A 12698-nucleotide genomic window follows, 5' to 3' on the forward strand; every position below is an offset into this window, starting at 1 on the left:
CAGGTCTTTCCTCCCCCTCTTCTCAGCCATCTTCTCTTTCTGCTCCTCGATCCGACCTTCCCAGACTTTCTTGTTGTCAAGAATCTGGTCAACTGAGAAGCGCATCGCGGGCAAGATACCTGTGACTGCTTCGAATAGCGGGCGAGCGAAGATGTTCATGAAGCCGATCTGAGACTGGGCCATTTTGATCGGGTTGTCGCGCTCCGGCGGTCCACCGAACAAGCACGTCGGAATGCCGAGCTCGGTCTCCATCATTCCTTGGTGGGAGAATTCATCCGTGAGGATGATAGCCCACTGAGCGGCAACGTGGAATCTGCGCGCCTGCAATGATCAATCAGCTAAATGTCACACTGATAGCATGCGCCTTTGAAATGCGATAGGAGCTGGGCACAAAGACACATACCACATTGCTGATGTCGGCGCACTTGATCAACAATCCACAAGCCAAATCTTTGTACTCTTCGCAGACTTTCACACTCCACCCGTCGGTCGTGAAGTTGTTGTGCGCAAGCTTATCCTGCAGGTTGCCAAGATCCGACATATACTTGAAATGCAGGCCCATATCTGTCGCAAGAATACTGTTGATCATCAATTTCCGCATTCCAATATCCGCAAATACAGAAGGCCAGTAGCGCCGCAGTATTTGTGAGTACGCGGCACAGTGGAAGGACTCGAGAACGGATCGATCATTGTACAGCTGAGCGAGCGGGGAGTTGAGCGCGACCAGGAAGGCGTTGTTGACGCCTGGATGTCCGACATCGTGGCCGATTGCGGAGATGAGCAAAGTAAGAGCATCGAAAGGCTTCAGTAGATTTCCGATCGCTGAGTGAGGCAAGCCACTTTGTGGTGTGCTACCTGGTGGGTATGGAGGTAGCGTCCCTATCTGGACGAGGAATGTAAACAATGCTTGGAGAACGTCGACGACATGGCGGAAGTTGTGATAGAGAACAAATTCGTTGTAAGCGGTCCGGCTTGCGAGGAGGAAGATGAGCAATTCATCAGAATCCATATGCCAATCCTGAAGTTCTGGCATAGTAAGCGCGTGCTGTAGCATTGCCAGCGCGCCAAGCAAAAGCTCGTCATCGTTGAAGTCGTGTGCTGAAAAGGACCAGGAGCCGACGGCTTCGGCGACTATTTGCTGTCTCGCCGGAGTAACATTGACGTCGCTACAATACCTTGTTAGCAATTGCATCATGAGTATGACGGACAAGAGCATGCAGCTCACTTGGGGTTTATCGAGTCTGTTACGTTTTCTGGATTGCATATCCCTTGCAGCAGACCGGACACCATGGCCTCTCTGAGATACGCATACGGCTTTTGCTCGTTGACGCCCACCCATGACATCTTTCGGCTCCGCCGATTGACTAAGAACTGTGGCTCTTCTTTGGCCACTTCTTTATGGACTCTGTACGCGTGCACAGCGAGACTGTGCACATGGTCCTTATGTAGAGGACTTGAGTAGACATCAACAGCTCCGGCGTCGAGATAGCGGATTAGCCGCATGGTGTCCGTCATGCCGGCTTGCGAACCAAGGACGCTGGGGGACTGTAGAACCGGTAATGAGGCCAGCCTTTCGTCCTGTCCGCTCACCACAACAACTGGAACAATTAGTCGAGAGAGGCTATGCTGCTGTATTTCGGACGACACATGGAGTAGTAGATGCATGCCGTAGATATCACCAGGCATTTCTGGCTCAATCACGGCGGCTACATGCCTCGTCGCGTTTGGTGAAGGGGTTCGTGGCTCCCGTGATAACCGCTTCCATCGCTGCTCTTCGTCGTAAGGGACATCTATTAGGACTACCGTAGGTTTATGGTCAATCGACGATTCGTTCAGATGGGATATCTTAGATAGACATGCAGCGCCCGAGTTGACAACGTGGACTACGTTCAGCGTCAGCTTGGCAATCTCCAAATTCGGACGTCATCAACGCCGAGTGCGCTGTTGTGGGACTTGACGTACTCTCTTGGAAAATCGATAGCAGAGTCTCGAGGTTGCCATGAATTTCTCCTCCATCCGATTTTGCGAAGTGAAAGTAACCTGGGGTGTCGCTAACAGCACTTGCCCGTCTCGACGCCAAAGACCTTGATATGTTGTCCCTTCTTACTATCTCGTTGTCCGCCCGCCGATCCAGATATATCACGTTACAGGTCCCATGATCCATCGTGTGCATTTTGTGTGGCCGAATTCTTTGCTGGTGGCAGGTCGGCCGCCCGCCGTACTATCGGTCGAGTCACTAAGGGATGGCACGATGCGTGCGGGATGGGCCAGGGGTCTACAGGCGGGCTGTTACGACGAGGGGAGATGTCTGCCGGCTTGTATGAGGTCGAGCGGTGTTGATGTAGCGGTAGTTCAAGTAGTGGTCTAGGACGACGGTGTGGTCGGAGGTGCGCGGTAAGGACACGCGGAGGACACGCGAGAACGATGAGATGCGGTCGAGATTCACCCCAGATTCTGATTATAGCACGGAAACGTGTAGTCTAAGATCCTAAGATGGGGTCGGTGTCTCGCAACAAAGGTAGGTACCGGGGCTTGTTTCAATGCGCTCAGGCCGGATCTTTCCCCAATATATCCGGAAAGCCGAGAATGCAGTTGTTTCGCTCCTCCAGGAACGCAGACAGCTGCACAAGAGTAGGAGGTGACACTAGATGCGCTGGTGCGCCGGGGAGTTGCGATGAAACGAAGCTTGCCGTAGCTGTACTAAGACACCGGTCAACGGCCGACGCTGCATGCGCCTTGAGCGTACAGCGTGAAATCTAGCTCGGTCACCGTCTACCTGGTATATGAGCCAAGGCTAAAGTACAGGAGTGTGATGGGGAGCGGACGGAAAGCGTCAGAAAGAAGCAACGGCGGCCGCAGCGTCGGCAAGAAAGAGGTGATCTCGGGCTCAAGGTTGAGGCGGAGCTCCACGAGCGAAGGGCAGCATATGCGGTACGAGACAGTAGAGCAAGAGGCAGCAAGGCGTTTGTGAGAGGCGATTGTCGTGGTGGTGGATGTGGGGAGCAGCGGCTTGGGTTAGGTTGATGGAGCCGCCCGTCTCTTGGTGCCTTGGTGGTGGAGTGGACTCGACAGAGAGGAGTAAACGGGGGGCTTGAGCTTCTGGAAACGCAAGCAATTGGCCGGAAGCACAGGCCTGTCGACGTTGCAGGGAGACCGTTGCTTGCGTCTACCTAGGTAGTTAACGGAAAGGCGCGACAGATTGGCGAAGCTTCTGTCTGCAGCAACAACTTGACATGCGACACTGGGGATGCAATTATCTGCCTGCAGCACTTTGACTACTCCGTGCAGGCAACAAGATTGGCAGAGCTTCTTCGGCGCCGCGAGACAAAGGGGTACCCAGCGCTTGGCCTGTCTGGTCTCCGCAATGTTTAGCCTGTCACGACAGCATTCCAGTGGAAGCAGATGCCCGCCCGCCTGTTCCCACGCCTTCGAGAGCTGTTCTACCGAACGGCAAGCGGCTTCTGCACTCTATTGGCTACCAAAACGCTTCCTCCAGGAGGTCGTCATCTTGTCGAAGACACTCTCAGCTCGCCAGTGACTTCTTTCAGCCCCATGAAACACCCGAGACGTACATCTCCGTCTGGAGGTGTTCGGACATGCCAGCAGCTCCCTTTCCGCCAGCTTTGCGAGTCGAATGAGGAGCCAGCTTTCCCCCAGCAACGCTCTTGGTTCTGCAGACCGCGCGCTGATCTTAGCCTGCATGCATGTTCCGCAGATTGGCCACCACGAGACGGCTTGCCGCATCAAGTTGGCCCGGAATCATTTGCTGCTGACGTTCCCGCAGAGCGTCCGCTTCGTGATGCTGATGGTGGTCCACAGCTCCACCAACCCGTGGAAGCCAGAGCTCACCAACGCTGTCAACCCTCCCACAAGCATCAGATCTTCCATCTTGACGACCTATGAGGCACGAGATAGCAGCTTGAACGTGACCCCTTCCGGCTTCCCCGCTCCACGCCACGAAATCGATCTTGTGGCACGCCGTTCGCCTTGCCCGACCATGCTTCATCTGGTAATATTCTCGAAGGTCGTTAGAAGCCTTCGGCAACGATTAACGCCTGCGCCTCCCTCCAAAACCCAGCTCTGCTTTCAACTTCGAGTCATCCATCGTCGATGATCCTGGAGATCTCGAAGATCAATCACTTCGCGCCGCCTTCCGATTGATGTTCCCTGGCATCCTCCCAATGTGCCGCTCCAACTCCCCAAGGGATGATGGCTGACGTCCCCGGGGAATGCGCGGCGAACTTCGCGCAAGGCAGAAAGAGGTGAGATCAACGCATGTGCCTGATAACGTGGCGAATTGACACGAGACCGTCCATGAATGCATCGCATGAGGATGCCGATCGCAATGAAACGGGCAGAGAGCGTTTCAGCCTGCTGCTGAGAGGGCACGCTGTGCGCAACAAAAGCCTCACCGCGAAAATCTTTCATGTGTTTCCGACCACGCGTCGCTTTACTATCACCACGCCCCCCTTACCAATAAAGCAACAGATTTCTCGAAATGGTAAAGGATTGACTGAGGCTGTCTTAGATAGCTTTTCTATACTGTTCACAGCCTTAGAAAGGTTATTGTGTATGTGTTGGTTAGTAAAGCATACTTGTCGTGGTGAAGCTTTTATTGCGCACGACGTGAGGGTCAGCAGACGCGCGTGGATGACAAAATGTGAGGAAGCAATTTTTCGTGTAGAGAGATGCGAAGCATCTCATCCAGCCGACGAAGTCAAAGGAATATGAGATCACGTGTCGAGTGGGCAAAGCTATCTGTTATTCATCATGAGCGACCAGGCCGAGTAAGTCTCATAATACGACTGACTAACTACTTACTATAGGCATTTCCCCAGGACCTTCGCATCCCAGCGCATTGTGGTCTACTACAAGCGGGATTCTTAGGCATCTCTCCACCTTATTTCGAGTACCATTCTTCCAAGTCGTCTTTGCCATCACAATAGAAGAATAGAAAGTCGTTTCTTCTGTCCAACTGCGCGACACCTTGTTGCTCGAGCAGCATAAAAGCATGGCGGTATTTCTTTCCGGCTCCAGGTTCTACATTTTATTCCGTTGCCATTGAAATTCCGCGTCCTGAAAGCCCAAAGTACATTCTGTAGCTGCATTTGGCCGCAATTAGGCGCTAATGCTAAAAGCTCTTCAAGGCTAGAGATATGGGTAAAGCCCGTAGGAAGAAGGCTTGTGAGGAAACTAGCCTTTGGTGCCGCGGGTAATGAAAACAGGTTGAAGCGCATGAGGATATATTCGTTTGCACGCTGCGAGGAAGATGGCGAGGCGTCGTTCGCGCAGTGAGGTAAGGCAATACACAACGTTTATCGAGAACTATGGCAGCACTGGCGTTGGGCCGGAAACGTGGAGCCTGGCTTGAAGAGCAGCTTGAGGTCCCATAGATCAATCAAGAACGACCTGGAAGCCATGGAGGAGGGACGGTTCTGCGTCCCGATGCCGAACACTCGCGCTGTGTTGATGGCGCGCGATAAATTCAGGATGCAAACATGGGTAAGGAAGGCGTGATGGTGAGAAGTCGATGCTATGCCGAATCTCTATCATGAAGGTTGCCAAAGGAAGGAGCAACGAGCGCAACCAATGCAGTAGACGATGTTGCAGCGTCGTTTATCTTTCTTCACACCTAAGGTTACCGCGAAGGATCATGTCGAAAAGTCCCGTTGTCCTCCACCTGCACCAAAACACCGCCAATCTGCCTCCGGGAGAATTGAGGTCCATCAACACAGTCAAAAATATCACGAGAAGCGTCATGCTAAGAGATCGAAACTCCTTCCCGCCTGTTTCAAGTCATTGTCGTCATAGCTGTTACGAAGTCATCGTACGAATCTCAGCAGTACTGTTCGCACATCGGCCGTAGCATCTCCACTCGGCAACAGCTTCTGCAATGTAGCATTGTCGCGGAACCTTAGGAGCGCTCATGTAGGGTGTTCACGAACAGGCACATAGCTGAACGAGGCCACCATGTCGCAATGGAGCAGGAGATGGATATTCATCGCGCAGCCAGAACGCATCAGGCTTTGCAACTCCGAGTTTCAACTGTTATACGCTAACTCTACAGGACAAATTCCGCGCTCCAATCATTCCAAAGGCGCAGCTTCATCATAGCTCGGCAAGCCCTCATCGCTCTGCCACGCACACGCGCCTTCCTCCTCATACACCGGCAACGGCTCCTCATGCTTCACATGCTCGACGGCCGCAACACAATACGGGCACTCCTCCCGCTGCCGCCCTTCCCTCATCAGTCGTCCAAGCTGCATCGCCGTCCGGTTGTTCTCTCTCTCCCTCACCACGATCTCCGTGGCCCACATGACAGTCGTCATCCCCAAACTCGCCCCAAACCCATCAACCAGCCAACGCGCCTTGACCCCGCGTCTCATCAGCGGCTTCCCCTCCCTGTAACGCCACGGCATCGGCATCGGCGGAAAGAACACAGCAACAAGCTCTGCGGCGATGTGCAGCTCGCGCACGATGCTGCGCGTGTCGTCGCTGCGGGCGTACTTGGTGCGGCGGCGGGAGAAGCGGCCGCGGCGTGCGAACTCCATGAGGCGCTGCTCGAGGAAGCTTTGCGCCTTTGAGGTGAGGAGGTTGTATTCGTGGAGCTCCTGCAAGCGGACGACGTGAGGGTTGGTGAGGTCGTTCGTGAGGGCCGATCCGAGATGCATCCACCGTTGTTCGGGGGCTGTTGCCATGGTGCTGTAGTCGTGTTTGGGGTGGCGGCGCCAGCAGGAGTACTCGTTCTTGAGGTAGCGGTAGATGAATTCGCCTACGTGGTGGGCGTTTATGGTGGATGGAGTAAGCGCGGAAGACATTTTGTCTGTTTGGCGGTGAGGAGAGGGAGGTGAGGTTTGTGGGTGTAGTGAGGAGTGTAAGGTTGGTGGAGTGAGGTGAGGAGAGGTGAGTCTTTGCTTGAAACCGGGTTGAGATATTGATGATGATTGTTGTTGATGATGATTTCGTCGTAAAAGGGATTTTGTTACTTTTACGGTCTTGTGAGAGAGGGAGAGAAGGGGAGCGGTAGTGGGATTTGAGCTCCTTATGAAGAGTTCTGATCATTCTCACGCTGCGGTTCATCACTCGCTCTGACATTCGAACTTTGGGTACGAAAGGAAGCTTGCGGCCCGTTCCGTTGTTCATCAACATTTCGCCTGTGTCCCAAAGTTTCCTTCCAAAGTCTAAATATACCCTGGTACCACGAAGCAGAACCCGACCAACACCATCACCACCACGGATTCTGGCACCCACAGGGCGGAGTTACGGAGGCGACTAAAGCACCTCATATTGCTTTCGACAAGATCCTGTGTCGAGGAGGATTACTACTGCCGACGCTGCTCGAGTGTGAAGTTCACCAAACTGAACATTAAGCGCGTCGAGAGTGTGGTCGCGAGTTCGCGGAACCACGTGAGCTCCTCTACCACGGTTCTTACCATGACTCAACCGTCGAACTTTGCCCAACGGTGATCGACCAATCATCAGTAGCGCTAGAGACATTCTCATGGATATAACTTTGACGGTACCTTTGCAGCATCAACTCATTACTGTTGGAACATCCAGGGGTAGTATAGCGTTCTTGTAAGTTCTAATGTCCTTCCGACGAGGAAATCATTGAGCAATTTAGCTGAAAGCTTCCAGGAATGAGTCCAGCACGTACGATGCCTACGTAGCTACTACCTGGAATACAACTACAACGCGAGAACAACCAACAACAGCCAGTAAAGCAAGTGGTATCATATGCAGAAGCAAACAGCACGTCCCAAACGCCCCAAGTCTACCCAGCAATTGGAGCAGCTTCATCATTCCTGCTGCAAATAAGCCTTTACAGCTTCCAGCCCACCTACCTCCTGCTGCGCGACGCCCAACAGCGCCGGATCGACAGGCACGCCCTCATGATTCCACAGTCGGGAGAAACCACCACCACCGTGCACATCGAAGCCCGGCAAGCCAGGGTTGATACCCGCCTCGCGATCGAGCGCCTCATTCGCCTCAAACTCCTCCTGGTCGAAAAAGCCCTCGTGTCGGCCGTTAGCGCCGCGGGTCCAGAACGGGCCGCCAGCAAGGGCGTCCCTTTCCGCCCTCTCCGCCATGGCCTCTTCGATCTCCCCATCCGACATCCGGTGCACCGCCTTACAGTGATTCCATAGATCGTACTCCCGCATGAACATGTGCGCGCATTCGGGCTTGAGGCAATCGATATCCCGCCCCAATCCTTCCCACCCCGCCCCAGCAAGCGGCGCAACCGTCCGCAGCGTCTCTGACCCTTTCTTCCTCCTCAGGTTCCTCCTGCGCACCTCTTCCACATCGACACTAGCCTCCTCGGCTTTCTTCCTCGCCTTCCTCGCCCGCATCCCTTCCTTGCCTAGATGCTGCGTCCGCACATGCTCCTCCAGATTCGCCTTCGTCCCGAGTGCAAACCCACACGCCCCTTCCTTCTCCCCACTCCACCACGCCCTCAACTCTTCATCTTTGCTCCCGGCCAAGTCAGTTGTCCCGCACACGAACGCCTTGACCGCGCCGTGCACGGTTTTCTTGTGCACGTCCAGGTTGCCGGCCCTAGTGAAGCCGCGCCCGCAGCCGGGGAAGTCGCAGATGTGTGTTTGACGCGCCTCGAGCGGGGTGGCGTGCGCGATCTCGGTGTGTTGGCGCAGGGCGCGGGGCGTGTCGAAGGTGCGTGGGCAGTGGGGGCATTGCGGCGGGTGGGCGGCTTTGATGTGGGATTGGAGGAGGGCGTAGGTGGAGAAGGTGACGCGGGGGACGGGAGTGGTTGTTGTTTCGGTGAGTGCGGAGACAGGGGTTAAAGGCGTTCCGACGGAGGGCGTTCCGATGGCGGAGGGCGAGCAGAGAGTGCACACATAGCGGCTACCGCCGTGTATACGGCCTTCGTGCGCGCGCAGGGCGCTCTCGGTGTCGTAGGCGTGCCCGCAGGGTTGGCCAGTTGCGTCGTCGATGAACGGGCAAGGGAAGGGTTTCTGGTTCAGATGGGCGCTCGTGATGTGCTTCTGGAGAGTGGCATGCTTGCGGAAGGTGGCATTGCACGGCGGGTAGTCCCTGCAGCGGTATTGCTCTTTGGCCTCATGCGTGGCTACATGGCGTCGGAGGCGGGTGCCGCTCGCGAAGCCCTTCCCACAACCTGGCCAGTGGCAGATGTAGTCGCGCTCCGAGGTATGCGAGGTCTTGACGTGGCGTTTGAGGTGGTTGTTGCGGACGAAGGTCTTGGGGCATTGCTTGCAGGCGAAGGGACGGCCCCCCGTGTGTGATAGGATGTGCTCCTCGAGACGGGAGGGACGGGTGAAGGACTTGCCGCAGCTCGGGTAGTGGCAGTGGAAGTTCTTCTCGCGTGGTGTCCGTGGGGTTGAGCAGGTCGTTAGCGGTGAGCCAGGTGTGAGTGTCGGACGAGAGGCTTCGTCGTCTCCCGAAGAGGATGAATCGGAATAGTCTGAACCGTCGTCTTGGTTAACTGGATCTGTACTTCGTCAGTAGTCTTCAGTGAGCTCACGCCCAGTGCGGCCGTACCCTCTCGGGCCTTCTGAGACGCAGGAGCGTCGTCGAGCTTGTCAGCTTTCCGCTTCAGACTTTTCTGAGGAGCCATCGGCCACTCCGAGGAAGCAAATGTTTGAGCAATTGCTTGAGCAACTGCTTGAGCAACTGCTTGACGGTTCTGTCTCCGAAAGAAATTCCGTAGTGTTTCGAAATCTTGGCGCGAGAAAGCCTCACCGCCTTCAGCCGGCAGAACGCCGGCATCTCGGACTTTTTGATCACTCTCGACGCTTTTGGCTCTTCTTTCAGTCAGCTTTGCGCCGCGGGATCTCTCGACTCGACCTCACGTCCTACATTCCCATAACCATACACTAGAACAGTCTCCCCTCAAGAGCCAAATACGCCCGCCATGTCCGACTACGGCGGCGACGACGGCCCTGAATACGAGTATGTCCCCTCGGCGCATTCCCATAAACCGATCCCAGCTCTGGCAGGCACCCCCGCTCCCCCAGAACCACAGCGCTAACATCCTCCGCCAGCGAGCCCACCTTCGACGAGCCAGAAGAAGACCCCTACGCCTACGACGAGCCCGACGCCGAAGACCCCGACGACCACGGCGCCGCGGGCGCTGAAGACCCAACCTCCCAAGCCGCGCCGGGCGAGCAGAACGTCGTAGTCGCCGGGGACCCCAGCGCGGCTGCTGCGGCAAGAGCGAACAAGAATACGGTCAAGGGCCTCAGGGAGAAGAGGATACCGAGGGAGAAGCGGACCACGACGCCGTACATGACCAAGTATGAGCGTGCGCGGGTGCTGGGGACGCGGGCGCTGCAGATCAGGTAGGTTCTTGTGGCTGAGGAGGTGGTCATGGGGAGATGGGCGGAGTTTGAAAATATCGAGTGAGGGGCTGACGAGGTTTTAACAGCATGAATGCGCCGGTGCTGGTGGATTTGGAGGGCGAGACGGACCCACTGCAGATTGCTATCAAGGAGCTGCGTGAGAAGAAGATTCCCCTTGTTATCAGGCGCTATATGCCGGATGGGTGGTGAGTGCTCTCTGATTGTGGACGGATGTTGAGATGAGCTGCCGCTGACTTCGTGGCATTAGGTATGAGGATTGGAGGTGCGAAGAACTACTATAATACCTGGGGGCGCAAGCCGGTTTACATGCATGGCGTTCAGGGGCGCCTCTCTAGATAGCAGGCTTGGGTTTAGGCTATGTATTGTCCAAGTCATCAACCGCCGTACTGGTTGTTAATTTCCACTTCGCGAAGTTTAGTCCATTGAGCGTAAGCGAATTCTTCTCTTTCCCATACCTCCCGATACCCTGTACTACAACCTCATGGAGGAGCTGTATCTCAGTAAAATCGGATTTCGTCATTCTAGGCATGGCAAAGCAAAGTTTATGAAGTTAGCATGGAAGATATATATCAACTGTCCCTTTCCATGACTTCAACACCTGGCTATTTACAGCTTTTCTTTCCTTCCCGCTCCACCGCTTCTGCCAGAGTCAGCATCCACCCAATCGCGCCAAGAAGGATACGAGGTAGATACGTACTACGCCTCCAAAAACTTGGCCGCGTACTCGACATGCTCGTCCGCAAAACTCGCCATGAAGTAATAACTATGGTCGTAATCCGGCTGGAACCTCAGCTTAACCTTATCCGCGACACCCGCCTCTTTCGCCGCGTCTACAAAATTCTCCGGCAGCAGCTGGCCCTGCTTATAAAAGTTGTCGCCCGTGCCAACATCAATCAGCAAATCTAGCGTCTGCTCCTTCGGCCACTTCTTCACGAGCTCAGTCGCGTCGTGCTCCTTCCACTTCCCTTTATCCTCCTCGCCGAAATAGCCCTTGAACGCTTTCTGGCCCCACGGCGCATTGATGGGGTTGGCAATCGGCGCGAAGGCGGAGCAGGACTTGTACTTCCCTGGGTTTCGGAGGAAGATGGTGAGCGCGCCATGGCCGCCCATGGAGTGGCCGGTCAAGCTGACACGGTCCGCGTCGAGCTTGTCGGAGAAGGCGTCGAAGAGGGCGGAGGGGAGCTCGGAGGTTATATAGCTGTACATGTTGTAGCCCTTGTTCCAGGGCTCGCGGGTTGCGTCGACGTAGAAGCCGGCGCCGGTGCCGAAGTCGTAGGATTCGTCTTCGCCTTCGACGTTGAGGCCGCCTGGGGTTTGATGCTGTGGTTAGCCGCTTGTGCCCCCGCTATGGCCTCCTTGTTTCGATAGCAGATGCCATGAGGAGGGGTTCTGTACGTACGCGGACTTGTGTCGGGGTACACGACCGCGATACCCTTCTCGCTCGCCTTGTGCTGGAAGAAGCCCTTCTCGGCGCAATTGTCGCCCGTACAGGTAAGGCCCGACAGGTAGAACAGCACAGGCACCTTGCCCTTCTCCGCTTGCGGCGGGAGGTACAGGTTCAACCCCATGGTGCAGTTCGTTGATTTGGCTTCGTGGGACAGCTTCAGGAGCTTCCCGCCGAAGGAGGCGATGGTCGCGTTGGTGGTGAAGGACATGGTGGGTTGGCGAAATGCTCGGTTTGCAATTGAGGCGAGCTTGAGAGTAGACGGACGAGTTGTGAGGCGCAATGGGGTATTTGTTAGTAGTTTGCACAATGACATCGATGCTGTGGAGAAATCATGATGTTTGTTGCCGGGGATTGCGGGGTGCTGGCGGCCAACTGCCGCCCCCACCTTCCAAAATTGGTTTGACGGGAGAGGCAGATTTCTCCGAAGTCAAGGAGGCAGAGTCGGGGTATGAGACATGTTAGGTAGGAGATGCGCTGAATAAGCTCTGTTGTTTGTTGGATACTAGTGTATCTTGCATTATAGAAGATGATCGTATACACACGACGGCGCGAGAATGCAGCTCAGCAGCAATGGGACCCTCGTCCTCAGGCAAACGTAGATTGAGTATATTTAAGAATAGGATCAACCAGCCTCCGCAACCTCAGCGGCTGAATCGATGTTAGTTGCAAAAGGGGAGGAGGTTTGAAAGGAGGCCTGCTTCTGATACGAGTCTTGACGTGGAGCGGTCACTTAAACACTTGGGCAATAGTAAGAGCAGCCAGTGGATGTCACGCAGTTTCATAGGTATATGCACAACAGTCAGATTAACAGTGATGTAACTTGAATGCTTTTATCATTCGCCATTACCACCATAGCCCTCTTCTCAAACTAGATTACACAGCAAAAGTGTAGCGACTATAAACGCTTCATCAAT

At 55.0% G+C, this 12698-nt stretch overlaps 5 protein-coding genes across 5 annotated transcripts; 1 reads left to right on the top strand and 4 right to left on the bottom strand.

The window, feature by feature from the left end:
• Nucleotides 1-22: 22 nt before the first annotated feature.
• On the bottom strand, nucleotides 23-2164 carry W97_02431 (uncharacterized protein; the record flags this gene model as incomplete). Its single annotated transcript, XM_007780331.1, has 5 exons — nucleotides 23-69; nucleotides 120-321; nucleotides 404-1166; nucleotides 1226-1883; nucleotides 1963-2164. The coding sequence occupies 5 exons, from the start codon at nucleotides 2162-2164 to the stop codon at nucleotides 23-25; spliced, it is 1872 nt and encodes a 623-aa protein (XP_007778521.1).
• Nucleotides 2165-6086: 3922 nt separating this feature from the next.
• On the bottom strand, nucleotides 6087-6818 carry W97_02432 (uncharacterized protein; the record flags this gene model as incomplete). The annotated part of the gene is made up of 1 exon (XM_007780332.1): nucleotides 6087-6818. The coding sequence occupies one exon, from the start codon at nucleotides 6816-6818 to the stop codon at nucleotides 6087-6089; it is 732 nt and encodes a 243-aa protein (XP_007778522.1).
• A 981-nt stretch (nucleotides 6819-7799) lies between these two features.
• W97_02433 (uncharacterized protein) lies at nucleotides 7800-9592 on the bottom strand (the record flags this gene model as incomplete). The annotated part of the gene is made up of 2 exons (XM_007780333.1): nucleotides 7800-9466; nucleotides 9517-9592. The coding sequence occupies 2 exons, from the start codon at nucleotides 9590-9592 to the stop codon at nucleotides 7800-7802; spliced, it is 1743 nt and encodes a 580-aa protein (XP_007778523.1).
• A 297-nt stretch (nucleotides 9593-9889) lies between these two features.
• On the top strand, nucleotides 9890-10526 carry W97_02434 (uncharacterized protein; the record flags this gene model as incomplete). Its single annotated transcript, XM_007780334.1, has 3 exons — nucleotides 9890-9927; nucleotides 10020-10316; nucleotides 10403-10526. The coding sequence occupies 3 exons, from the start codon at nucleotides 9890-9892 to the stop codon at nucleotides 10524-10526; spliced, it is 459 nt and encodes a 152-aa protein (XP_007778524.1).
• Nucleotides 10527-11033: 507 nt separating this feature from the next.
• On the bottom strand, nucleotides 11034-11992 carry W97_02435 (S-formylglutathione hydrolase; the record flags this gene model as incomplete). The annotated part of the gene is made up of 2 exons (XM_007780335.1): nucleotides 11034-11644; nucleotides 11737-11992. 2 exons carry the CDS (start codon nucleotides 11990-11992, stop codon nucleotides 11034-11036), a joined length of 867 nt encoding a protein of 288 aa, XP_007778525.1.
• Between the last annotated feature and the right edge of the window lie 706 nt (nucleotides 11993-12698).

This window comes from Coniosporium apollinis, assembly GCF_000281105.1.
Source record: "Coniosporium apollinis CBS 100218 chromosome Unknown supercont1.9, whole genome shotgun sequence".
NCBI lineage: Eukaryota > Fungi > Ascomycota > Dothideomycetes > Coniosporium > Coniosporium apollinis.